The sequence below is a fragment of the Varanus komodoensis genome, unplaced genomic scaffold (genome assembly GCF_004798865.1).
Source record: "Varanus komodoensis strain SLA01 unplaced genomic scaffold, ASM479886v1 scaffold22, whole genome shotgun sequence".
In the NCBI taxonomy this organism is placed as follows: Eukaryota; Metazoa; Chordata; class Lepidosauria; order Squamata; family Varanidae; genus Varanus; species Varanus komodoensis.
This window is the reverse complement of record NW_025335606.1, coordinates 16152211-16179526: the sequence shown is the minus strand read 5'-3', so window position 1 is coordinate 16179526 and position 27316 is coordinate 16152211. Positions and strand designations below refer to the sequence as shown.

Below are 27316 nucleotides of genomic sequence, written 5' to 3'. Positions count from 1 at the left end.
GCATACCTACTGGATGCAACAACATGGTATGCACTCAGAGAACATTTTGCAAGGTTTGGTAGGTGAACATATTAGATGAAAAAGCTGTGCTTGGAAATAATTTTGTAAGATTTATTAGGTGTGTCTAGTAGATGAACTAAAAATACTTTTGCAAGACCTGTTAGGTATGAGAACAAGATATAGTGCAATCCCCTTTATTCTCTGCACTCAGTATATGTATTAAAAAGGAAAAAGGTTGGGGCATCATTAACAAGAGAAAATGTACCCCAAAGACAGGATAAAGGGAAACCTCAAAGTTATGGGAATATAACCAACTTATTCCTGCTGCTACAGTAAAGGAACAACTCTGTTGCAACTTAACTGTCTTAGTTCAGTCTTTAAAACAGAAGTATTTAGAGCTAGAAAAGAGCAGCTCCCTATGTTTATTGGCTAGTTTCCAAGTTTCAGGCCAGTGCATGTGGATTGCATCAGTTTAGTCACTGGCCATTCGTGTTGATGCTGCCAATCCCCCACTACAGGTTGTTTGCTAAAGCGGCAACTTTCTGCTGCATTCTTAGTGATGTGTGCATTGATCATTTTACCAAATATTCTGTCAGCCATTCCTCACAGCCAATACGTTTTTCTTCCTGATACTTATTCTTTAATTCTTATCCCTGTGATTTCACTTCACCAGGGCACCCAGCACGGAACATTACAGACCCCAAGCAAAACTCATTCAGAATCCCAAGCCTTCAAGGGAAAACGAGCTACCACCTTATCTTGAGAGGCTACACGGAGGGAGGAATTGGACCGGCAAGGAGCTTGTATGTGGTCACCAAAGAGAACGGTGAGTGGCCATGCGCCACCGGGACTGGAGGCTGCTGTGACCTGGTGGCACTTGTGGGAGGGTGGCGTGGTGCACAGTAAGATGTTTCCGCACATGCCACGGGAGCTCTTGGAACGCGAAGGTTGCGGTGGCTTGCTTGCTCTGCATAAGTAGAGTACTGCGGGAGTTCCTATGCAAAAGGGGAAAGGGTCCTTCCCCAAGGACCTTACAGTTCACTACTGACAGTGAGGGAGGCAACAGGGGTTGATGGGAGAGAGTGAAGGAGGAAGCACAGCTGCACTTGGGTGGTGAATATTAAGGAGCGTTAAGCTGAAAGCCTTACAGGAGTGGCTTTTGAGGATCAGTTTAAGGGAGGATGAAGAGGTATAAAAGATGCCTCAGTTTCTGGGGTCTTTGACATGATGCTTGTGGGTACCAGTGTGCCCACAGACACCTCTCTTGGTACCATCAAGCTACTTACCCCTCCTGATTTCCATTTTATTTCTTAAGATATCTTTAATCTGGGAGTCTGGCAAGCCTCAAAATGATCTTTATTAAGGTTGTGGACAACAGTTTGTGTACTGGAGCTCAGACTGCTCTGTCTTGTGCTTAGTTTCATGGGTGACTCTCCTCCCCGCCCCCTTTGTCTCACTGGTTTACCTTCTGGCTTATGACAAAAAGCTGTCTTCATCCAGGCAGTTATTTATGAATGGGTAACACCGCCCAGCCATGGAGCCATTTTGTGAGATTATCTACAACACTCTCACAATATTCCAGAAGTTCCCATCAAGCCAAATACATGGGGGCACCCTGATTTAGATTGAAGTTGTTAGAAATGGCTGTCACTCAAGAATCGGTCATAAAATGCTAATGGACAATGCTTAAAATAATGTCATCATTCAGAGCTTTCTCAGTCTATAGTTAGCAGGAAGGAAATCCGTGACTTCGTATCAATCTCTTCCTATTTCAAGAATAATATAATAGGTAATAAGCCATTTCCTGGAAAGTTGGCTCACTATTACAAGCCACTGTTACGGAGCCTTCGTAACAGCTAATATCGGTTGCTTGCAATATTGCTATCTTACACGTTGTTGTCCATTTTTGCAGCTGTGGGCTTAATCATTGCCATAATCATCCCAGTGGCGATAGTTGTTGCTCTGGCTGCAGTGACCAGTTTCCTTTGCTACCAGAAGAGAGAATGGTAACTATTCCCCTTCCCTTTATTTTCTTGCCTATACTAGAGACAGAAAAGCATGTCCTTCCTTAGTAGGAACTTGTCCTGTTTTTGGCCTTGGATGATGCTGTTTGTTACACTCATGGCACTGTGTAAAACTGAAAGTGGGAAGAGAAATTAAAGTAATGCTTTAGAAGCAGGTGGACCCTGGTACACGTTGCGGGGAGATCACTAGGCAAAAACAGTGCTCCTCATGTTCAGCACAGACCCAGTGTGGACTCAGCTCAGGAGGTGCATTCTTGTACATACGCGGGAGAAATACCTTTGCTTCACACTGCAATGTGAACTTAGCTACTTTTGCAACAAGATACAAACTGAAACAAAATTATCCTTTGAAATGTGCTTTTCCTGAGATGTCACAAAGTTTTCCAGTCCATAAATGTATGCATAATGCATAAATGAAGGGAAAGTCCCCTCATATATGTATAAATGATTAAAATAATTTTCCAAAATGAATTCTGTTAGAAGTGTGGCTTGCAAAAATGTGTGCTTATCAGGAAAGTTGTCCATCAAAATGCAAGTGTTAAGAGAAGTGCACACAAAAAGCATACTTAAAACAAATGCTTAAAGTTCAGGATGTACACTGAACTTAATACAGAAAAAATATCTGGAGTTATTCTTCCTTGCAATGCTAGACCCCTTGCAATAGTGTGCAATCCAAGGGTTGCATCCTGTTGCATTAACTGGCATTGAAAGGTATTTTAGCACACAACTCATGGAATCATGCAGTTCCTCTGGCATACCACTTGGCATGTTTATGCACCCAGACCTGTCTTTCATTTCTATGTTTTCTCATACTCTGCTTACTGTATTCGTTGTACCAGAAAGGACTGCACACAGTTTTGATTGGCCTTGGTAGCCCACCAGAAGTTGGCAGTCACCAGCTATTTTGCCTCTCTCTCTCTGAACCTGGTCTGTGACTTTGCATGGAATTTCAAAGGTGTTTTGAGCATCTCCGAAGCCCAGTGAAATTGTGGGGAAGCCTCCTCTAGTTCTGAGGGTTGCATCCCTTCAGTGCCAGGCTATGGAATCTGTTGCTTTCTGCGGCCCAAGCACGAAGTCTGGCCATTTTGTGCCACTTTGTCCGAGTCTGCGGTGGGCAGAAATTGTAGCAGAGCTGGCGCCAAGCCTCAAAAAAGCTCAAAAGTTGCAAAATGGCTTCAGAGTTGCTCAGGTCTTCCTTATCAACTTTGAAAATGGTGAGTAGGGCCAACAAAAGCTCAAACCCTCATTTAAGAACAGCAAGCCAAACTGTCTGCCTCCCAAAACTTATTGAACTAGCTTATTTCTTGAAGTTCATTGTCATCAACTTTTGGAATTCAGCCCCCACCAACAATGGCTGAAAAAATGGCCAAAATTATTCCTTTAGGTTAAATATAAATAGAATGCTTCATTTTTAAAAAAAGAAGGTGCTTGATGCCATGGCAGGAAAACCAAACAAAACATCATTGTAATTACAATGCACAGAATAGTATAGAACAACTTGGTAAGAATTAACTTCAATGCTCTTTTTTTCAAAGGATTAAAGAGACTTTCTATCCTGATATTCCAAACCCTGAGAACTGTAAAGCTTTGGAGTTTGAAAAAGATTTGGAGGTAACTGTTGGCATTTTGTTAGCTCATTTCTAGGTGTTTGGAAAATGCTAATAGTAGGAGCAGAAACTGAAGAAACTTTGTCTGTTTCTAGTGTTGTTTCTAGTGTTGATGTGTTAAATCTGCTTCTGTACTGGATTTATCATGAGATTGTTCCTAAGCATGATGAGCTGGAAAAGATGGTTTCAGCTCTTGAGGGGAAGGAGGTGAGAACTGAGGGACATCTAAATGAAACAAAGTACAATGGTGAGACCTAGAAGAGCCATAGCTCAGTGATAGACCAGCTCTTCATGCGGAAGGTCCAAGCTTCAACCTCCGTACCACCTGGTGGAGGAGGAGAAACCTCTGCCAGAAACCTGGAGAGGAACAGGCAGGCAAATGCACTAGGGGTGCCAGGGAGTTTCCTGTGGAAACCATCACTGGAGACTTGGATATCTGATTTCACAGTGGTTGCGTGAGTTATTGTCCCTTGGCCCTGAAGTGCCCTGGGCCAGTGCCAGCCATTATCTTTGTTCTCAAAACTTATCCTCCCCATCCTGTGTTCTCTGTTTCCTCTACTGTTATGTTCTGCTTAAATTTTGAATACTTGGAAGTCAAGGAGCCATTCTAGCTGTGTGCAGTTGCTGGAAGACACACACCTAACACGTACCACTGTGTCATTAGACTAATTATCTTTTATTTTACAACTGCTCTTTGACTCCAAATGTTCTTTCCTAGGGCATTTTGAAAACAAGGCTTAATTTAAAAATTGGGGGAAATATGTGTAGTTTTCCTATTTATATGAACTGGTTAAATTTGAACTTCTCTAATCGATATATGAATTAAAATACAGTTATGCTTCAATATTCACACTTTTCTGAAGTTTCTTGTACAGTCCTCTGAGTCAACAAATACATATAAAAACAATATGTTAGGGGAAAGTGTGCCTAAAATGCATGTATTGTTGAGTGGTGGGGAGTAGAGAGGAAGCAGGTGAAACAGTATGATGTTAAGGAAAACTGCTTACAAGTATGCCTAGCAGGTGAATGTGCATATTAAAAATGGGTTTATCAAGGGAAACTATATGCAGAAAACATGTACATCCGGAAAAATGTACACAGAAATGCATTAAATGTGCATATGTTTTTAAAAAGCTGAACATTGATATGGAAATAATACAGAATGGTCTTGAGATGGAAAAAAAATGAGAAGGTGAGATTGGCAACCGTAGTTGTGCTCATATTTGTGATGCTGTGCTTCCTCAAAGCATTGAGTAAGCAGCTTATACTTGGGAAGGTAGAGCGAGTGATCTTCTCTCTACCATATACCTTTCTTTTAAGTGCCCAGCTCAGCTCTAAAAGCAAGTAAGCAAGCAAGTTTTCAGAACAACCTAGCTTGATTTTTGAGGAGACAGACCTTGCTCTCTCTATGTTTGAAAGAATATTCTTGAGATTCATGGATGAAAGAGCTCCTCCCACCCCAAGCCTTAAAACATGGTGAAATTTGCACTGTTCAGTGTTCACCAGGATCACTTGTCCCCAAGGCTGAGACTACACCCTTAGGACAACACCCTTAGTCAGGTTTTTGCAGGAATAATATTTGGAAAAGGTATCTGGATTTGGAATGTTCTTCCAAACCCTGAAAGGCAGCATAAAAGATTTCTATGTGAGGAAAAATTATAAGAAGGAACATTGTTAACTACTCTTTTCTGATTGTAGGGGAACCCTAATTGTAAAACCTTGGAGATGAATCCATGCACCCCCAATAACATTGAAGTGGTTGAAAAAGAGTCTCCCTGCCTGAAGATTGAGGATACCGCCATTACATCACCAGCGGTGGAGGAGCATCCTGAAGATGGCTTTGACTCCGAAACAGAGAGCCACATTGTCGTCTCCTATTGCCCACCCATCATTGAAGAGGAGATCTCACATCCACCAGGAGATGAATCTGCAGGATCTTCCCAGGTTATTTACATTGACATCCAGTCCATGTATCCAGCTCAAGTTAAACCAAAGGAAGAGTTAGAAGTTGACTGTGTGGCTGCAGCAGGTTACAAACCACAGATGCAGCTGCCTGTTACTAGTTTGAGAAAAACCGAGGAAGCCTCATCCATAGAAGAGGACTTAGACAAGGCTGCAGGCTACCGACCTCAAGTGAACAGGCCTTCTTGGATTACAGGTTGTCCAGATTCTCCAGGATCCATGGAAAGCAACAATGAAAATGCATCCTTTGGGAGCCCTTGCTCGATTAATTCTCGGCAGTTTCTGATCCCACCCAAAGAGGATGAAGACTCTCCTAAAGCCATTAACTCAGGGTGGTCCTTCACGAATTTATTTCACACCAAACCAAACGATTAAAGCTGAGATGCTAGCAGTTGCTCCAAAAGCTGCTGTTTCCTAGATCCTGTTTCAACCCCCTTGGAGATGCTGTAAACCAGGGATTTATAATTTCATTTCAGTGAAATTGAATGTTAACCTTGCTTATGTTGTAGTGGAAGTGGCACTAATTATATTCATGGATGGCAGAGATGCTAATTCCTAGCACCTCAGTTAAGGATAGGTGTTTGGGGTAGCCCTTTTTGAAGCCAAAGAACAGCAAGAGGTCTGTGTCTGCTTTTCATAGTCCATTCCTCCCCTCCCTGCTGCCTGCTCTCAGTCGCGCATAAGAACTGTCTTTATGACTACTTCCTATTTTAAATCTAAGACTGGGGATGCTGGAGGGGAGGGTTATTGTTATAAGCTTAGCTTTTTGCCTCAGACATAACCTGCAGGTTGTTTAGAGGTCTAGATGCACATAGGTGTGTCTAGGGTTGGGTCCTTGTTGGATAATCAAAAATGCATTTTTTTTTTGACACAAGTGTTTAAGATTTGGGGGAACCAAATGCTACAGTACTTCCACTGATACAGCACTTAGTCCCCAAAACCGCTCAAGAGAGCCCCTCGTTCCTGAAGGCAGTTCATTCCTGCAGCATTGAAACAGTTTGAACAGAAGAACTCCAGCTTGGACAGCTTACCCACCACAGTCGCTCCCATGGCTATCGGTGGCATTCATTTTTCAGGCTTGGATATTCGTTTCTGTACCTGCTGTATACGTAAATATGCAATAGTTTTGACTCAGGGGAGCAAAAACAAGTATAACACTGATTTTAAAATCGTAGTCAGGAATGAATGTTTTACCTTGCAGGTGTTTTTTAAAGCACTCTTTGCCACATTTTTTTTAGACATTGAAGTGACTGCTGTGCCTCTGACCTCAAGCAGTCATGCAAGGCGAGATGCTCTCTTCCTGGCACGCTGCTGCTGTATGGAGGGATTTGCTTGCTTGCTTGTTTGTTGTTCCAAGGATCATTCAGTCACGTGATCCTAAACCTGTAGTCCGGAGTGATACAGGCATTAGGACGGATTCAGGTGAGCACAAGGCCTTAGGTGCATATGTCCCAGGAAACCTCTCCATCCCATCAGTGCCTGTTTCCGGGTGAACTCTACCAATGAGAATACCTAGTAACAGTCTTCCAAAGATCTGTGCAAGCACTATTGTAAAAACCAACAGGACACATCTGAACAATGTCCATCTCTGTTCTCCATGGAAAACCAATCTCGATGGGCAGTGGCCAGCTATGGCCACTTTTCATGTGTAATCACCATAATTGGAGTTGGCAGCACCACCGGAATACAAATACTTTCAAGAATTACAAGCGAGAGTGAATCTTGATTCTATACATGCATATACTTTGAACCATTTGCATTGAAGTCTTCTTTAAAACTGCCACCAAACATTTCAAAGAAAGACCCTTCAGATGAGCTACAGTCTTGAAACAAAGCCAAATCAGAACTCAGCATTTACAGTATATTTCCTTCTACTGGAAGCTTCTGATTAATTACACACTACTTAAGAAAATTGGGTTTTTTGATTGATGTACATTTGACAGGTGGAGTTATTTCAGGTTTCCTCACTGGCAAATGGCCATTCAGCCTTCGTAGCAAATTCTTTAGAAATCAAGTTAAGGACCGCTGCACTAAGCCCACTTCTGCTCTGGGTGACTGAAAACTGCACGCTAGCTGAGCTGTGTTGGAGGCTTTCTTATAGAAGTGGGATAGCTCCGTGTTTTTCCAGCTGCTTTCTTTGATTTTTAATAATCTTAGCTATGTTTGGATCATCAGTTTAAGATGCATGGTGACTATTTTTTGGGGTTGGTTTAGGCTGTAAATCTAGCCCGAACCTCAGCAAAGCAGACAAGGAACCAGAAGGGTCACATTTTCAGAGTGCCTTGAATGTGGGGAGACTCTTCCCTATATTACTAGAGGCAATGTTCCATCCTGGGAAACTCCCCAGTCTGATTTCCAGTATTGGTCAGAACCCTTGGGGTTTTTAAAGCTTATTTTCTGGCCCAGTTGTAGCCTGTTATTTTCAAGGACTGTAGCTGAGTTCATGCTACAGTACATTGGCTAATGGTGGCATCCAACATTCCTTGCAATCTGAAAGTTGTTGTTGGTGCTTTAATAAACACCCCTTATTAATGCCCATTATTTCCTTAATCTATGTTAATACAGCTTAGGCTGATCCCCCAATGCTATTTACACAACAAAACACTTGCAAAAGATTGCACAATTAATGCCACATTTGGATTGGTCCTGGCAGGTTCGACCCTGTAATCAACAAAAATGGGGGCTTTATGAAGGACATGAAAGTGGTCTATCTCCCAGCACTACCCCAGTTCAACCCAGTCCTTGACCAACTGTTCAGTCAAAGCCAATGTAGTGCAGGACTGAGCTTACTGCAAATCAGATTAAGATGCATGGGGTGGGTTAAAGTGGCCCTCGTTTTCCATACCAATTTTTCAAATTCTTTTTGAGGTGCTATTTAACTATGGAAAACTGCATCCATAAAAATTCTTTAGTCTGAGCTTGTGCTTCATATGAGGCCTTAACTGCCTTGCCTTCTACTCTTAAAATTTAAGGGTGGTTTTTTAGTTTCTAGAAGAATTTGTTGGCTAGCAAACACACCCACATTGGAATACTTGTCTTTTCCAGAGCACTTCTGAAAAGCATATTTCTATACAATCTGCTTCATCTGCCCAGGGGTAGGAGCAATTGTTTTCTGAAAATCCTTTTGAGAACACTTAAAACTTTATACAAAATGTAAATCGATCAATTTTAGAAATGCTTTTGTCATTTGTATGTTTTTTTGAGCCATGTGTCTTATATGAGTTGTCTTTTTAAATTTTGTTTAAGAATTTATTTTCAGTGTCGTCATGCACAAATTATATCTTTGTTACTTTGTGCTGACTAATGGGAAGGGAAGGAACTGTGAATCCAGTTGTTGAAATAGCATTTTTGAAGTCTTTAGGATGTACATTTTTAGTAACTTTCCTATATATACCTCAGATGTAGTAAGCTATAACTTTAAAAACAAAGTAATGTGTGTCACTCCCACCGATTGCTTTCTTCCCTTTTGCATTAAGATCTTGGATTCATTTTGCTGTGAACAGTGATTCTGTTCAGTGGAGACTATGCAAGGACAAAGGTGCTGGTAGATTCTGCCACCCAACACTTGCAAATTGGCTGGGCTACCCTTCCTGTTATAAGCAGGAGTGGCTACACCTCTGTGCATTATACATCGGGCTGAATGTCTGTTACTGTCTTTTGGTGTGTATATCAAGTCTTTCAGGATTCAGAAGCATGTTTCTGGTGCCTGATTGTAAGATTGATGGAGGCTTCAGCCCTTACTGGTTTCTGCCTGCCAAGAAAGTAGAGCAGAAGCAGTGCAGGTTACTCCGTTTACATGGCAGATACCTAGGTGTTCACTAGTTGAGAGGTAGCTCCTGGAAAATGGCTTTTCTGACTGCCTTTTCCCAGGATGCTTCCTGTACTCCAAGATGATCACTCAAGTGCTAAATGAATGGTATGGAAGCTGCCATAGATTTTTTGCAATTCCTATCTTAGAACTGGGTTGGACAGCTTGTGGCCCAAAACATCTGGAGGACCACACTCCCATCATCTTTAACCAGCATAGCCAGTGATGTAGGCTTGTGGGAGTTGTAAGTATGAAACATCTGGTGGAACACATGTTGTCTGCCCCTTGTTAGATTTTCTTTTATGGAAGGGGAAATGGATAAGTATGAGCTAGCTTCTATTGTTTCAGAAAAGACCTGCTGAAAAATGTGATTTCCCCAAAAGCAAACTGCTAGCCAGCATCCACTCAACTCAGTAGGGCTTATAATGTTGCACTTCAGCTTTAGTGTAAATATTCCTCTTCAGTGCTTCAAGTTGCTAAGGATCATGAGCTCTGTGGAACCAGCTTAGGGCCATGGATTTCAGTTTTGTTGTGTACCATGGGATCCCTGAACTTGTTCAGATCTTGCTTGTGCACCTGTGAATGAGCTGGTCATGGGCGTGGTAAGATATAGAGGTTTGCAAATGAACCCTTAAAAAGGGAATGATTTTTAGAGCACTTGCAACACTTTTCAAAAATCAATTCCTCAAGCTAAAAGAGCAGCTGTAGTGTTGGATAACCTTCCCAGAAGATCCATTGTTGGTCGTCCCTGGCACTGTGCAAGTGCAGTGGAGTGTTGCATTTAGGTTGCATTCACATGGGGTAATACCAAACAGGGATGAACTGAGCGCACTTAGCCATCAAAATATGGCACGGGATCTTCTTCAAGACTCTTGGGAGTTCTGCAGCAGATCCGTAAACAAACACTGGTGGGTTTGCTGATGGGTAGGGTGTTTGCCCACCACCAACCTGCACCAGTTTCAGTGGCACTACACTACTGTGAATGGATTATAATTGGATATTCGAAGCATAGTAGGGTAGGAAGACTGTTTAAAAATGTGTCTTGCCGCTTTTCCATGTGGCCTCCTTGAGGCCTCCATTGTGAATGTGAAATCTCCTGCAGTGAGATTAAGCAGAAACACTAAAAACGTAGAGCTGGGACTTTAGGTGGGAGCAGAAATGGGGTGGGGGGAGGGCTTTTTGAAGAGCACTGTAAGTAAGAAATGTTACTTGTATAATGTATACTGTTTGATATAGCTCAGTAAATTCTGATGTTTTTATTAAAAATGTAAATTGTATATTAAATATATATATAATGGATACAAAGTAAATCTCAATGCTTTTTGAAATACTAAATTAATATAATCCTCAGACTGGAAGACTCAAAAGTTCCCTATGCTTTTTAAATTTTAACTGCAAGCAATTTGACCTAACCTTGCCTTGCCTCCAGTGTGTGTTAATCGAGCTGCTGAATTTGGCAATTTGCTGCCAGATGGCTCAGGTATATTTTCCCTCCTAAGTAAACTTTTATCATGTATACAAACGAATGTACTCTTTATTCTTCTGTGTATTTCCGTCTTGAAGATGTCTGTCTGAAACTGTTATCTCACTTGTGACTTTGGAGGTTGGTAAATGTTTTGCTACATTGCACCTGGAGAAAGGGCCCGCATGCCCAATTATGAGTTGTAGAATCTCAAGCTGAATACTATCCGGCAAAACTAGCACCAAGAGTATGCATAACTCCCAGTCCTTCCCTGGCAAATAGGCATCCCAGTAACTTCTGGCAGTCATGGGGAGGGGAGGGTCCCTGTCTCCTTATAAACAGGTGATTGGTGCTTCCAGGTTTCTGTGCTGAACATCTTCTGTATGTGAGCAGAGAACGTATTTGGATTAGGACCAGAGTGTGTTGTAAACATCAACATGCAAAAACCAGCCATCAAGCAGCTATGTCTTCTCTGGCAAAAATACCCATATAGGCACCTAAAGGGAAGATAATAATGGAAAAATACAACAGAGGAGGAGGCGGAGGGGGATGGAGTAGCAAACTTTCTAAGTGATGTAGAACTAAAATACTAAATTTTGCATGAACATAAATCTATGTTGTCTGGTTATTTGTATGACCATGTGCTGCTTAGCCTTGTAATTCGCATGCATTCATTTTTTGCCAGGATATTGTCATGGAGTTTAATAAATGTATTTTCTTACACAGCCTACAGATGTTTGTATATACATTTCATTACAAGCACATTTCAGTGAGTGGAAGCTTCTCAATTCATGCTGGTCTCAGAGGAAGACTGATACCTAACCTTGGAAAGGTCAACAAATTTGTTGTAGCAATACCTTTCTATTGTAATAATATATCCTACTCTGAGTAACTTCTAACCGCTACTACCCCAAGCCTTCCTTTAACAGTTACCAAGTGTAGAGAATCCTTGGAAACAGTGTTTGAGACAAGCTCCAGAAATTTAGCATGCTGAAATAAGTTATCATATTTGTACCCTTTCTTAGATCCAGAACACCATGTTTAAGAATTCTGCTTCTAAGGTGAAATCTCAAAAGATTTTCCCAGTTTGACCCAGGCACATTTCATTCCATTTTCCTTCACTGGAGTTGATCAACTAGTTAATCGAATATGCAAACTCTGGTTGTGTTTCCCAATGGCAGCAAATCATGCAAACTGGATTCTTTGCATGGGTGAGGGGATCTTTAAAGTTGCACAAACGAGATCATGATTTTTTAAAATGGCAAACTTGTGCAAATATGCATGATTCCCTCCACTTCTTTTACAAATTACCATTCACCCAAATCTAAGGACCCAGAATTAAATATGCAAAAAATGTCTAGGATGTGGCCTGGGGATCAGATAGAGTCCACTGCTGCTTACCAGAACAGAAACATTTCAGAATTCCACTGGGTGTAGTCGTATTCCCAGTATTACAGAACCCTAAACACCACAGATGCAAGTTCACCTCAATGTTCGGGTTACAACCATTCTCAGAGGTAGGTAAGACAAAGCAACGCCCTTTTATGTGTTTTTTTCCTATATACCATTGATGGGGAAGGACTGTATTTGTACTCCAAATGCTGGAGTTTCTCAAAAAGGTGGGCTCTACACTGGCTAACTAGGAATGCTGGCAAAATTCTTAACATGTGACATTGTACTGCAGACAATCACGTCTGGCTGTCGATTACCTGCTTTTTCCTAACTTTCAAAACCCTCTCTTGGCTACTTCATCTGAAACCACGGTTCCCATTGCAATCCTGATAACTTACAACAGAGTACAATTCTGCCCATTTTCCAGTATTTCATTGATACTTCACTTTCCCTGCCCAAGTTGGGCCTTTTGTTTTGGTCTTTAAAACATACATCATACAAAACATAATAGTATAACACAATTTAACATCTTTTCAACATTTTCAAGCCAGCAAAGCTTCATTAAGTACAATTTCAGCTGTCTAAATTTACTCTCCCACCCCCATACACACAAAGACAGATTGTAAAACCAGTTACATTTCACAAATATTTCCACTGAAACGGCAGAATTAGCAAATACAAAAACTTTCTTGCCTTGCTACACTCTTCTCTCCTTTTGGGAAAGATGCACAGTATACTAATGTGTCACAATTGCCAAGCTTTTGCAAAATGTCTGCCAAACCTTTGCAAAGTTATCTATCCAATCAATGTAGCAGCTGATACTCTAGAAAAATATACAAGTATAAAATTAATGCTATAAAATGTGGTGGTTGGTTTCATTGCTTGTAATAAAAAAGTAGAGTTTTTAAATAGTTCTCTTCAGCAAACAGCATAACTGGAAGGAAGTTAACTTCTGTGGGTGTTTACTTTAGGATGGAAAGCAGCTGTAAATTACTTTTTTCTGAATAAATGCAACTTATTGAGTCTGGAATCAGATAATGGAATGCATGAATGCAGCTCTTTCAATTACCCCACTCCATTTGTTGCATGATACAGTCATTGCACCATTACAAGCTGTAAAGGTTAGGAGTGTCAATACTGGTCCTTAAGTCATCATTATTCTTTTTTTGTGAATCATAGCACCATCATTCAGCAACTCACGATATCGTTATTTGTATTTTTGTCAATTGGACTGACACAGAACCTTCTTTGTCGGTCAACAACATGGTCCTTCAGAGCCTCCACACCACTGCAAAATACCATCCCTTCCCACTAGCAGGTTTGTGTCTGGGCACAGGGCTAAAAATGAAGGGGCAGAACGCTGCTCACTGTGCAGCAAGAGCAAAAGCAAACCAAGAACAGGGCTATACAACCAGCACAGCACATAGTGCTTGAATTACACCACTACTGCTGGAAGGAGGGAGGGCCATTGTATCAATTCTCCCATATATACAAATCCCCTGCATGTAGAAAACCACCATCCTTCACCCCAGCATGCTACTCTTAGGGGATCATTCTAACCTGCAAAGCACCTCCTATCTAACCATGTGGTCGGCTGTTTGTCTCCACTGCTCTCCCCCCGTTAAGGTAGGTGCAATGAGCTGGAATAGAGGTTGATACAGGATGTGGATTCAATGCATGCATGGAAGCGCTAGTCTCCTTCAAAGCAGAGGGAGGTGATTTCAGCAGACTATGTTAGTCTACAGCCATGGTTGCTGGTAACGGCCACATCTGACTCTGGTAGGCCACAGTATTATTGAAAGAGATATACAGGGAACCAAAGAGTGCAACACTGGAAAATTAGACTTCTCCCTGCAATGAAACATAGTGGGTAGGGCTCTAGTCCAGGGGAGACAAGTAACCATCACTGGCGAGCCAGCACACCCTGTGGCCCACCCGTCGCTCATTATGCACTGCATGGATTTTCTGTTGTGGGCACAAGCGGCTTATCAGCTGTCCATGTATGAAGCTGGTACTGGCTGATAAACCTGGCAGCAATGTAAGTTGCATGCATGGGGCCAGAGAAGCAGCACCGGCCTTATGCAACAGCTTAATGCTCACGGTGGACTGAGCTCCAAGTACAAGCAGAGGTCCAGTGAGACGTTCCTGCCCCACAGAATTCAGAATGCCTGAGAGAACACAATGCCCAAAGGAAAGGAAAGTGAAAAGTGGTCTCCCTTTTTTATGCATTCCCTTCATTTTGGTTCTTGCTTCTAAGTCTCTTTTAGAAGGAGTCCTCAGGATGCAAGATCAGTTGTTGATGTCCATGAAAGGAAGGTTCTTCCCTGTGAAGGGCCTCCATCCATCACTTTGTCCCACAGGTGTTAATGTTTTTCCCATCAGTTGCATCTTCAACCAGTGAAATATGATAATCTGTGGAAAGGGTGAAGTGCGAAATGCAGCCCACCAGTCCCCTCATATATTGTCTATTTGTGTGCAGTGCTATCTCCTTCATTCCACCTGCCAAAGAAAGAAACTTGCTCAGTCATTGGCCACATTGGGTGGGGAATGCATTTGTCACTTCTTGATCTTAAAGGGCACTCAGAGCAAATCACAACAGAACAGTTAAAAGACAAGATTCATCAAACAGGTTGAAGAGCAGATAAAACAGAAGGTCTATTGTATTGTTTGGGTACAAGGGAAAGTAACGGTTTCTTGCTCTTGGGTGTCCTCAGAATTCCTCTGTGAAGTTGCCATAATGAAATAGATCACAAATCTTTCCGTTTTCATAAATTGGTCCAGGAAAGGTATTTGTAATGGGCAGCATCCAGCATTGCCACAGCGCCTCTGCAGATGGTGTTGCATCAGCAGGACCTGCCGCTAATCCAACAGTGCTAATGTTTCCTAGACCAACTGTAGAAATGAGCTGAAAAGAATTGGGCAAAGAACCATCTTTTGCACACCCTGCTGACCTGTTCCATTGAATTTGAAAATAAAGATTTTTGGGACATTTTTGGTTGCTTTAGCTTCCCTTTTTGCAAATATTGAGTCCCAATGGCACACTAGGATCATTGGATATTATCAATATTTTTAATCTACCCTATCTGAGGAAACCAAAAGCAAGCTTGTGACACTGAGAGCTTTGGTCCAAAGTAAAACACTGCCATGCTTTTACTTTTCTAGCAGGACAGTATGACTATGCAATTTAGTCTAGTTCAGCCTTTCCAAATCTGGGAACTGTGAGATGTTTGGGACTACATAGCTCATCAGCCCCAGCCAGAATGGTCAGGAATGTCAGGAATTTCAAACATCTGAAGAGATTCAGATAGAGAAGGTTTGTCCTAGCCAATAGCTCACAAATACCATTAGTCACTCAGGGCTGATTCTCACATTGAGCCTTGGGTGATGAGACACAGATAAGACACCATCTTCTACATATGTGTGGGAATGGCCTCCACTGGAAAATGTGCTTCATTGTAATTGAGGGTAAAATTAAATGTCTGTTTGTTGTAGTTGACCTGCGAGGGCTAGCCAGGTCCTGAGCATCCCCATAATTCTGTAATATTCGGGATAAGATAACTTAGGACAAACTTACCAACATAGAGATCCCCATTGATGTTCAACTGTCTCATCATTCCCGGTGATTTGCCAGTTCTAGCGCCATAATCATCCACTGTTATCTTCCCAGATGGTCCATCCCTTAAATTGACAGCAATGTAAACACCCTTTCCATAAGTGATTTAGCACGAACAAATAGTATTAAAGTTTCCTGCTTCTACCTCAAATGCAAAGCCACAGTAGCACTCAGTCCTCTATCAGAGGTAGCTCGAGGAATCCCTAGATTCGTAGCTGGTTGTATGCCAAAAACAGCTCCAGTTCTTCCCAGACATACACTTTTCCCAAGGGCTACTGGCCTGCCCTAGTCAGTCACATGCTGTTTAAAGTGAGGGAGAGCTTGGGCAATTGGGAGAGTGAAGGTGGGGACAAACTGAAAGACTGGATAGGTATACTGAGAATTCTTTTGCTCTGATTTTAATCTGTGCTGAAAGCTAAATTAGAGGCCTCACACTGCTTAGCACTACTGTTGGGTGATAGTAACCACTTACTCTTTTTTCAAATTATTCTTCTCAATCTTTTTTCTCAAAAACTATTCTTCCTAAAGCCTTCTGTATAATCACTAATTCTGCAACCCACAATTGAAAGAAAGCCCTCTTTATTTATTGATAACACAGAGTTATCTGTTTTCATTAGCATTCAAGATGGCTTACAAAATATAGATAAAATTCAAAGATGATAAAATAAATTACAATAGCCTCAAAAAATGACTGAGAACATTAAGAAAGACCTGGGAGTGAAAAACAGAAAAAGAGCACAGAGAATAAAAATACTAGGAGCATCAGTTCCTGGGGCAATTCCACCCAATTTTCACCATCCCAAATGCCTTCTGTAACAAAACACTGGAAGGCAAGAGTGGAAGGAACTGAATTGTTACACCTCTACCTCTAAGTAAGATCAAGAACAACCAATTTCATGTAGATATTGAGAAACATGGGGGATAAAACTGAACCTCATGTTTTGTTGCTGTGAAGTCTTGTCAAGCTCTCCGACTTACGAATGAATGCTCTCCAAAATGCCCTGTCCTTGACAGCCTTGCTCAGCTCCTGTAAATGCAAGGCTGTGGCTTCCTTTCTGGAATTGATGCATCCCAACTTTGGTCTTCCTCGCCTTCCTCGCCCTTCAACTTTGCCCAGCATGGTTATCTTCTCCAGCAAGTCTTGCCAACTCATCATGTGCCCAAAGTACAACAGCTTCAGTTTTGCCATTTTACTTTCAGGGAAAGCCTTGGCTTAATTTTATCTAGAACCCACTCGTTCATCTTTCAGTCAGTCCAAAGTTACAGTCAGTTACAAGGGTTTCTTCCGTCACCGTGCTTCAAATGCATTTATTCATTCCAGCTGTCTTCACTATCCAGCTTTCACACCCACACAGGCAGATTGGGAATACAATAGTGTGGATTTTCTTGGCCTTGGTCCTCAGTGAAACCTCCTTACACGTCATGATTTTGTCAAGGAGTAGAACCACTATAGCAGAGTATCTTAAACCCTGAGCTCCGATAGCATTTGCAGAAAGTTACAGTGGCCCTGAGCTCTGACAGCATTTTCAAATGTTACAGTGGCTGATGGTATTGACAGTGCTGAGAGTCCAAGAGAATCAACAGGGTCACATACCCCTGTGACAAGACAGTTGACAATGCAAAACCAGGTCTAAATATTGCCTGACATGGAGCTAGATAATCAGCTTCATTCTAGAGTGCCTTGGTTAGCTGGGAAGCAGCCAGTCAACCAAGCTATAGCTGTTCACATCCTCCAGGTTCAACTGAGCTCTGACCTGTGCTCGGTCACACCCGGTCTCAGTCTTCCTGCACCCGCATGGTACACATCCTCCCCTCTTGCTTTCTCAAACTTCTCATCTTAACTTTGTTTGGGTAGAAAGGTCTAGTGAAGGCAAGGGGAGAAGTTCTGTACTTCTTTTCCTCATGCAAGCACCATACACATGGATGACAGACAACTTACCGAACTGCCTTAACTCTGTGCCACCGTCCATCATTAAAGGAGCCGTTCACCATTATGGAAGCAACGCCACTGCCCAGATTATAACTGAAATCAAAAGGAAAACATTCAGGAGGTTCTGCAGAGTTCACAGTCAGGCACCACTTCAGTCCTTATAATAATATATAATAATATATATTCTATAGAATATAGAATAATATTCTATATTATTATAGAATATTCTATATTAACTAATATGGAGTATTAGGTAATATATGAGCTGGCATAGAAGTTCTATTAGCAGAGGTAAAGACTGCAACCATACACTCCTGCCTGAATTCAGTGGGGCATCTTAGTCATATAGGTAGTATTTTCTGTAAGAGACTGGCAGGACACACAATAGCCCATTGCTGACCTCCTTGCTTTCAATCGCAGTTTCACCAGTAGCAATGTCATCATAAACCTGGGTTCCCAGCATTTGAAACTGAGATGAGACGAGGCAGCTGGGAGAGAGTATGACTCCGAAATCCATTAGTGATCTCTTAACTGCTGTGTTGAGTATGCCTGCACTAGTCCATTGTCAACTGATTGAACAAAATGAGTTTTAGTTACTAACAAAATCAAGATATAAAAACGTATTAATGAAGGGCTGAAACAAACATGGAGGAACCAAGAGAGAGTCTCCATTTTCAAACATAGAGGAAAAGTCTATCAGTAGCTATACAGATGAATGGAACATTCATATTTAGGACCAGTCTAGGTCTGATTATCAGATGGCAGGAACAGACAAGGGACTGCTGTGCCGACACCACTGATGCTTGGGCCACCATAACTGATTTCTAGTGCAACATCCATGGCATGAGCTGGCATCCTGAGCCTCTTTGGAACACCTGTTGCACCAGGTTATGCCATTACCTAGTGGTCATTCCCACTAGTGCTAGGGAAGGGTGAATAAGTGACGTTTGAAAATGCCAGGAGTCTCTGAATGTTGGGTTGCCACTTGCCTTGTGGCTGATTCCTGATTGCAGGAGAGGAATATATTGCAGCGTAAGTGAAGAGAGTGATGAAGGGGCAGGCCATGGAGTGGGTATGAAAGTAAGGATGGGGAGCCTTTCCTGGGAGAAGACAAAAAGAAGCTTGGTGTCGGGAAGTGAATGCTTTCAGCGGCAGAGTGCAGGATGTACTTGAGGGGAATAAAATGTGACAACCAAAAGAGAGTCAGCAATGGGGAGAAATCTCAAAAAACATGCTCTGAACTGTTCAAGGGAAAAAGCAAAGATGTGTGAGGTAGCTCAGCACATTTTGAACTCTTTTTCAAGGCCAGCTGCCCCTACCAGACTGTTAAGGGTTCAGAGTTGGTTTGAATGAGGTTTCTGGGGTCTCTTAAGCCCCAGTGTCTAGGACTGCAAAGAGATTCAGAAACTCCATCGACTCCACAGTCCTTGGCACTGTGATTTCTGTAAACGTGGCTATGAGGGGAGCTGTTGGATGGAGGGGGCTCACATTTCTCCCCCACCCTCATCACTAGGCAAGTAAGGGGATGAGTGTGAAGGAAGGAAGGAAGGAAGGAAGGAAGGAAGGAAGGAAGGAAGGAAAAGAAAGAAGATGCTCACTGCAGGAAATCCTGCAGTACCACAACTGTCCTAAAAATCAAATAAGAACCAGCAATCTGTAGGTGTGTTAATGCTATGAATACTCATATAAAACGCATCCTCACCATATTTGAAATAACTTCGTATTACAGAATCAACCAAATCTCCAGTAACAACCTTCTGAAACCCCCAGACCTCTCAGATGTGGGGTTCTCTCCCTCTCTCTCTCCCTCTCCCTCTCCCTCTCCCTCTCCCTCTCCCTCTCTCTCTCACACACACACACACACACACACACACACCTTTGCAGACAAGTAGCCTGAGAGGTTTCCTGTAGTCTTTTTACTATACTGTTGACTTTTGATTTTGCTGCACTGTTTCCTGATTTAATCAGACTAGCAATGGCAAGTGTTTCTCAAAAGACTGCAGTTACTTAAGCTGAAAAGGAAAGGAACAGCAGGCTCTTGAATAAACTCATTATCTCACTAGAAAGAGAGGGAGTGCCACCTGAAAGCTTCCTGACACTGAAGTAGTCTGAGAAAAATGCCCCAGAGGATGAAGTGCTAGTTTTACTGTGTTTCATTTCCTGAATTTACATTTCACTGTTGCCAGAAGGAGCATTTGCTTTTGAGAACTATCAGAAAATTCTGTTATATTATGAAGACAGTGAGGGGATTACATAAACTAAATCTAAACAAGGAAGATCTCATCTTCCTCCACTTCCCACGGGACGAAATGCATTTACATGGGACGCAACGCATTTCCTTCCTCTCAAGCTCATTTTTGATCCTGTAGGTTGAGAGGATTTACTTGAACAGGAAACACATTCTTATTTCAAGGCCAGTTGAATTTTATCACCAATGCGCACCCATTCATGTATTATTAGCCCCTAAGTTCAATCACTGGGTGACTCTGGGTCAGTCACTGATTCTCAGCCTAATCTACTCCCCCAGGATATTGGACAGATGGAACTGAGACAAAGAGGACTTGCAGGCTGCCTTGGGTTCCTTGCAAGAGGGGAAGGTGGGATAGAAATATAATGGGCTAAACAGCAGGAGCAGGAAGATTACAAGTATACCGAGGAAGAGATTAGGAGCAGGCCAAGGGCTTGGGCACCTTTAGTCTTCCTTGGCAACCCTCCTCCCTTTCATCTCAATGCAAGTGAGAAGTGACCTACGAAACCAGAAAAGCCAGCTTTTTTTTCAACCCTCTTTGACCTTTTTAAACAAACCTACTTTAAACAAACTACACCCACAAAGAGAGCTTTTCCATGAATGTGCTGCCCAATCCAGTTAAGTGAAATGTAAGAGTCGCATGTACAAGCACAGCAGATGAAGTGAAGTCTCATGTAACTCAGAGAGCGCCTTGTATACATCCAAAGCCCCCTGATGCAGCAGACTGCCGAATAAGAGGATGCAAGTAACTCACCTGAAGACCAAGGCACCATCTTGAAGACCTAGAGAGATGAAGTCGCTGTTGGGCCTCATGGGACTGTCTCCCCTCCACAGCAAGAGACCATCCATCACAGTCGTCTTAAACCTCATGAATACATTCGTTCTTGATCCTGACACTCTGTTGGTGGAAAAGAAATACTCTTGGTATGTGCACAGTAACATTTGGATGGAGTGAACATCTCTCTGAAATCATTCCTGTCTCCCCAAATATACTAGGTCTAATTCAGTAGGGTATCTGTCTGCTACAATTCTAACTGGATCTTCCCTACCCAAAGATCTGGATTTAGCCACCAGGTTTCTGACACCATGAAGCATCACTTCATTGAAAAGTCCCAAACAACTAGGTTTTTTAAAATGTGGGGCTTGGTTGGGAGAAACGATGTGGTAGCTTTTTTCCCATTGCTGTCTTTGTACATATCTAATTAGAAATACTACGAGTAAGACCTTGCTCACATGCACATTCAAAATGGCACCTCCAGAAATGTGGCAAGAGAGGGAGAGCCAATATCATTGGTTCTGTCCATTGATAAAAGGGTTCCAAGGTATCTCTGCATGGACTGGGGGCTGTCTTCTCCCCCAAAGTCTATTCAGCAGGGTCTCCAACCATCTGTGTAACATTTTAAGGGGGCTGGAAGGTCTAATATGGGTAGAAGAACATGAGGAAATCCAGGGCAGGGCAGATGAGTCTATTTCCAATCCATGGCAGTTTCATTTGTGTTTATAAGTAAGTTCATTGGGTCATGTACCCACAATAATCTATGAATTTTAAGCAAATAATAATTTGCATAAAATGGTGCCTACATGCATTTTTCTCATAAACATACATACTTAGATATATTTTCTTTCAAATGACTCATGTCTCAGTGCCTTTTATCTTAAAATACAGGTTTCAATTCCTTACGTGAGTCAAGAACAACTGCATCATGAATTAGGAAAAGGACAAAATTAAAAGGCGAATTGTGTTCCAATGTGCACTTCAGTTTGCAAAAATCAGGTCAGATCATGTCCTTTTAATTGGAATTCACTAAAAAGTGAATTCCTCAGGTATGTGTCCATGATTCTTATGCCTTTAAAATGGGGATCAGAGGTCATGCAAGCTATCTGGGTATAACGTTACTTGTCTACTTGGAAAGCATGTGCTTTCCACCCATGCCTATGGATGACAGTGAATGAACTGGACCTAAATAACTCAGGTGCAGCCCTGTGCATAGCTTGCTGCAAGTTGTAGGGCTTTTTCTGTCTAAGCATGAATAGGATTATATCTTTGTTCTGTAAATCCACCAGTTATTTTTAGTGGTGGAAAGAAGCGCTGAAGATGAAGCATGTTAATCTGCATGTCTTAAACAGTAAGATTTCATATTTGAAAAGCTTCTAAGTTAGAATGGGTATTGAGGCTTTTCAGGAGAAAAAAGGGCTGCATTGGATGATCTTCTGTTACTTTAAATTCTTAAATTCCTGATTCCTGAACGATTTTCCGGAACAAAATAGGGGTTCTGGCATATTCACCTAACAGAAAAATTACATATGAATTACAGATGATGGAAAGCATTGTGTAGTTCATTGCTTCATGGGCTGGAGGGTGGTGATGTTATGTCCTATATCCATTTGCACATTATATTTGCTATGTGTAATTAGGACTACAAATTATGAGTTATTTTTGTTTTCAAAGGCAACAGTTCAGCAGCATTGAGTTTGGCCTGAAAAATCCCAATACTTAGGGCACAAATCCAATGGGCTTCTGAACCTGGAAGCTTTCAGGCATTCAGTGCCATGTGGGAGGAAGGGAGAAGGCAATCTCTGCCTTCCCGGTCCTTCTGTTCTGCTCCGCCTCTTCCTGGGGCACTTCAAGGGTGAGGGAAAGATACTGCCAAGGACACAGCATACAATGCGCCCCAATTCCTGCAGTCGCCTTTCCTCGTTGCCCACCAGAAGACCCCCCCCTTTAACTCCACTGAGGTTGCTTTACTGACCCCAAATAGGCAACCAACTCTCCAAGGCTGCATCTCTGTTTCTGAACTCAAATCTGAAAATCTGAAGTATCCTATGACCCTTCAGACAATGTCTAGGGGGCACAGGTTTGCATCTTCCCTACTTTAGGATCTCTGGGCAGAAGGCAATGTTGCCCAGGTGCCAGTGGGACGCACCCCCAGAAGGGGGCTCTGCTGACTTATCCTGTTCTGGGAGCAACCATTTCACCTGGGTATTTTTGCATCGCTCTAGGAAGAGCTGTTCCCTTTTGTGCCAGCAATAGGTCTCACTGCTGCAACACAAACAACTGAAGTGTAGCGGCAACGTCATAAACTGCCCTCTGCCAATGACTCTATTATTGAATATATTCATATACCATCCTGATTTATATAAGAAACCGAATGCAACTAAAATGATCTTCATTTCCCTTTCCATGTTGTTTTCGCAACAACCCTGTGAGGTAGGTCATGCTGAGAGTCAGTAACTGACCCAAAGTTACCTAGCTCCAGCTGAAGGCAGACTAGAACCTGGATCTTTCAAGTCCCACTTTCAAGGCTCATTCCAACTCTACCAGCCTGGCTCTCAGTACTGTGACGAGATGGCAATTGGTATGTACACCTGTACTAACATTTTCAGATAAGAATGGCGGTTGTACAGTGCAGCCTAGACAGACCTGGGGCTGTTCTGGTAAGGCAAGTCTTCTGTTTGTACTTCAAGATCCGCCTGCATGGAATGTTCTCTTCAAGAACTGCTCCTCATGCACACCACAGAGTTTCCCCACACAGGGCTACTTGGATCCTGCCACTTCCAGAAATGTTCAGGGTTTGAGTCTATTGATTTACCTTTTAAGTATGTCTGGATTATCATATGTGAGGTAGCTGCGTCCAATGAATTGTGGGATTTCAATGGCTTCCATAACAGCTAGGAAAAGGAAAACCTGGTATTAATACATCAGAGGGTATGGAAGAGCAGGCTGCATTGATGAAAAAGCTCTTTCAACAGAGTCAGAAGAAAGAACAATGTTCTTAGACAAAAAGCTCCTGTTATATTACCCAGTGTGCCCTCCTGCTATGGTGGGAAGAGAATTCTGCAGCTAGGAGTAAGTGGCGCTGTTCATGCAGGCCAACACTTTCACCACTAGGATCCTACCAAATACAGAACATCAGGAACTGCAGGCTCCTGTCTTGTAGCTCTTTTCTTCTGCCCCCAATAAAGGAGGAAAGCATCATGTGAGCAAGGAAGACCCCTGATTATTTTTATTCCATCCCTCCTTAAGACGGGAAGAAGATACGTTATTACAAGAGAGAGAACTTCTCATGAACCAATAAACATGGGGTCTTCACCAGTTCTTTCTAAAGTGACAGTACAGCGAAAAACTGCATGCACCTTAAGGACTCTTTTGAAAGCACTACAGCTAGTAGTTTAGGGATAAGGAATTATATGGAAAAGTCAATGGAATTTTGTTCCCATGCATATGCATTTGGGACCAGGAGAAAAACCCAAGCAAATGGCTCTTGGGAAAGCAGGCAGGAGCTGACTGCAGTGCCAGGCAATGTTATTTCTTTAACGGCAAATCTCCCCTCTTCTATTTCTCATGTATTGTCTGCAGTGGATAGAGCAAAGCAAACTTGGCCCAGCAGGGAACTAACAGTAAACCCTGTGGTTCAGGACATGCAAAAGCAATTGCACTGCCATCAGCAATGGTCAGATTTTACCATTTCTTTCAGGCTCAGACACTAGCCCAGGAGTGGGCAACCTATGGCTCTCTAGATGTTTTGTTCTACTATTCTCATCAGCACGGTCAAGAGTGATGGAGGACTGGAATTTTAGGCCAAGATACCATGAGAGCCACAATCCCTGCCTTCCTCAACAGTCTTGCTCAGTTCCCCAAACCACCTACATCAGCTGAACACAACTCTTTCCAGGAAAAGGCAACCCCCTTCCTTCTCCCCAACCCTGTGAATCCCCTGCACATTCTTGGTACATCCACTGGTGGGGGCAGAGGGGAGAAGTCCAACTTGCTGCTTTAAGTGGACCTTCCTGCAGTCACCACAGCTGCAGATCTTCACAAACAGCAACATTTCTCACTAACCTTTAAGCACTGTACAGAACATTACAAGGAAGCGAGTTTCTCTTCAAAAAGGTCATGTCTCCATATCAAAATCCCACCTTTCCACCAGCAGGAAGCCTGCCAAACCTAGTTCTATCAACAACAAGATTTGAGAATACAGCCTCTTCCCCTGAAGTGAAACTAATTTCTCTTTATACCTCCTTCAGTCTTCTAGGGCTGACTGCCATCCTGAGGATGAACTATCTGCTTTTTTCTCTGCTTTTAACTGAGCAGCTGCACAATTTATCCTGGGTATACTTACTACTGGCACCGTAAAAACTGAGCAACGAAGAAGGAGAACCAAAAAGGAAAGCCAAGTCTAATGGTTCTATTCTTCCTTTTCAGATTTGCCCTATGTCCTCTTCATCTCTATGACCAAACCACATGTGACATGGGAAGAGTTGCTTGCAGGTCTCCTGAACTGCTGTCAGAATGAGTAGAAAATACTGATCTGAACAGATATCTAGTCTTATTGACCTGGTATAAGGCAACTGCTGGTGCTTCCCTCCAAGGCAATAGCAGCTTCAGGGGATGACTTAGATCAGGAAATTGTACAGGGAAAAACATCCTCCACCACTGCTCTGATCAAATGTAGTGCATTAGGCCCTTTTTAATGTAAAAGACAACAGAACAGCAGGAGGCCCATAAAGAATCTTCTGCATCATGCACAGTTTGGCTTTCAGTGTAATTCTCAAGTTATCCAGTTTGACTTGGGTCTCCTGCTGCTGCTGCTGCTGCTGCTGCTCCTCCTGGATTCCCACTTTGCAGAGAATGTTGGCATTTCCTGAATGGCTACAGAGTAAAAAGCGAGGGTGGAAAGGCACAGTAACAAAATATGAAAATACCTGGTAGGCAATTGGCTGTTTCATCTGCAATGAAATTAGGGAAAACGTCCAGTGTGGCTGAAGCAGGAACTTCCCAAATCTACACCATGTCACAATGCAATGCAATCCACGACACAGGCTACGGGTGCATCGCTGTTCGCAGGCTTCAAGAGAAGGCCCGGGTTACAGAGGAAACCGCAAGAGGGGAGGGGAGGGCACTTTTGTGTCCCAAAGCAAAGGAGAAAATATTCTCAGGAGAGAATCCTTCCAGCGCTTCCTCTGTAGGCTTTCTGAGAATTTTTTTTAAAAAAGAGGATTGGAGGGATTCCTTGCAACACATGTGGAGAAAAATAAGCCGCCCAGGAGGAAAGTCCTCTCTGAAATGCTGTGGGCAAAATAAGAGTTTCTTCAGGCACTTGAGAATATTGTCTCTTCTGTTCTGGTTGAGGGCACTTTCTACACCAAGGGTTATAATTTGGGCTAAGTAAGTTCTCAGGCAAGAGGCATAAATGAGCTTGCTTCCCCTGGAACACTGCAGCCACAAAAGAGCGACAAGTTAGGCACATTTACACCAATTTAACTCAGTGGCTTGAAGCAAGCCCACTTCTGTGACAGACCTGCCATTTACAGGCTAAGGAAAGCATACAAAGGATTCCTTGCATGTTGCCTCCTCTTCCGCCACTGGTAGGAGCAGGGCTTATGGATGGAGGGGGCTTGGAAAGCCAATGGGGCAAGGCCCCATCTTGGGCCATCTCACCTAATCTATGAGTTGGATTAGGCCCACAGGTGAGAAGTTCTCAACCCCTGCCAGATACCACTGAATCCAATAGAGCTTATCGACAAGAAACATTAAGAGCTGAGTGGCTCCACCCCACGTATCAATGCCACAATTCAATATAGCACAACATGGGATGTTCTTACTGCAGTTGGGTTTATCTCATAGTAACACAGAAAAGTCTGCAATTTTTCAGGAAATTTTCCAGATGTAGACTCAAGAACAAAAGGGAGGAAATAGCATGGACCTATTTAGTTCGCAGGATAAGAATTTTTCACTCTCTTTGGAGACAAATTGACACACAATTTCAAGAGCTCCTCCCGCACCACCTTTTCCAGCTCTCCCTAAAATTTATTTTGATTATCAGCTGTCCAAATACATCTAGAAAAACACCTAGTTTCTACAGTGCTGATTAGGCCAAGGACCCATATATACTTATGGTAACCTGGAGTTGATTCTTTCTGGTCACAAGCAGCAAAGGCAAGTGGCTATCGCTAACTGTAATCCTAATAATAATGCAGCATTACATTGGTCTATTATCTATAGGTGCCCACATGAAGCAGTTTAAATCATGCAGCTAACTTTCTGAAGCAAGGCAAACACAGAGACACTCAAAATAACAGAACATGTTTCACAGCTGTTACTTACTGTTCAAGCAGTAATTCCCACATTCTTCAGAGTGTCAGCATAAAGCAGAAAAATGTTCAGATTTTACTTTTCAGCAGCAAAAGAATCCCATTTTGAAACTAGTGTCCAAGTTCAAGCATGCAAGAATCAAGTCTACTTGCTTTCAAAGTGACTGAAAGTGTTTGG

The 27316-nt window shown here is 42.4% G+C and overlaps 2 protein-coding genes across 2 annotated transcripts in view; one reads left to right on the top strand and one right to left on the bottom strand.

The window, feature by feature from the left end:
- Positions 1-11593, top strand: part of LIFR (LIF receptor subunit alpha) — a 93543-nt gene extending 81950 nt beyond the window's left edge. Inside the window, exons 17-20 of the mRNA XM_044431097.1 lie at positions 674-826; positions 1913-2006; positions 3560-3635; positions 5330-11593. Coding sequence (XP_044287032.1) covers positions 674-826; positions 1913-2006; positions 3560-3635; positions 5330-5968 — 962 coding nt within the window. The 3' untranslated portion in view covers positions 5969-11593. The remainder of the gene's footprint in view (positions 1-673; positions 827-1912; positions 2007-3559; positions 3636-5329) is intronic.
- A 3006-nt stretch (positions 11594-14599) lies between these two features.
- Positions 14600-27316, bottom strand: part of EGFLAM (EGF like, fibronectin type III and laminin G domains) — a 123568-nt gene continuing 110851 nt past the window's right edge. The window contains exons 19-23 of the mRNA XM_044431340.1: positions 23637-23715; positions 20801-20944; positions 17808-17891; positions 15830-15933; positions 14600-14754 (exon numbers count right to left, since the gene is read on the bottom strand). Coding sequence (XP_044287275.1) covers positions 14600-14754; positions 15830-15933; positions 17808-17891; positions 20801-20944; positions 23637-23715 — 566 coding nt within the window. The remainder of the gene's footprint in view (positions 14755-15829; positions 15934-17807; positions 17892-20800; positions 20945-23636; positions 23716-27316) is intronic.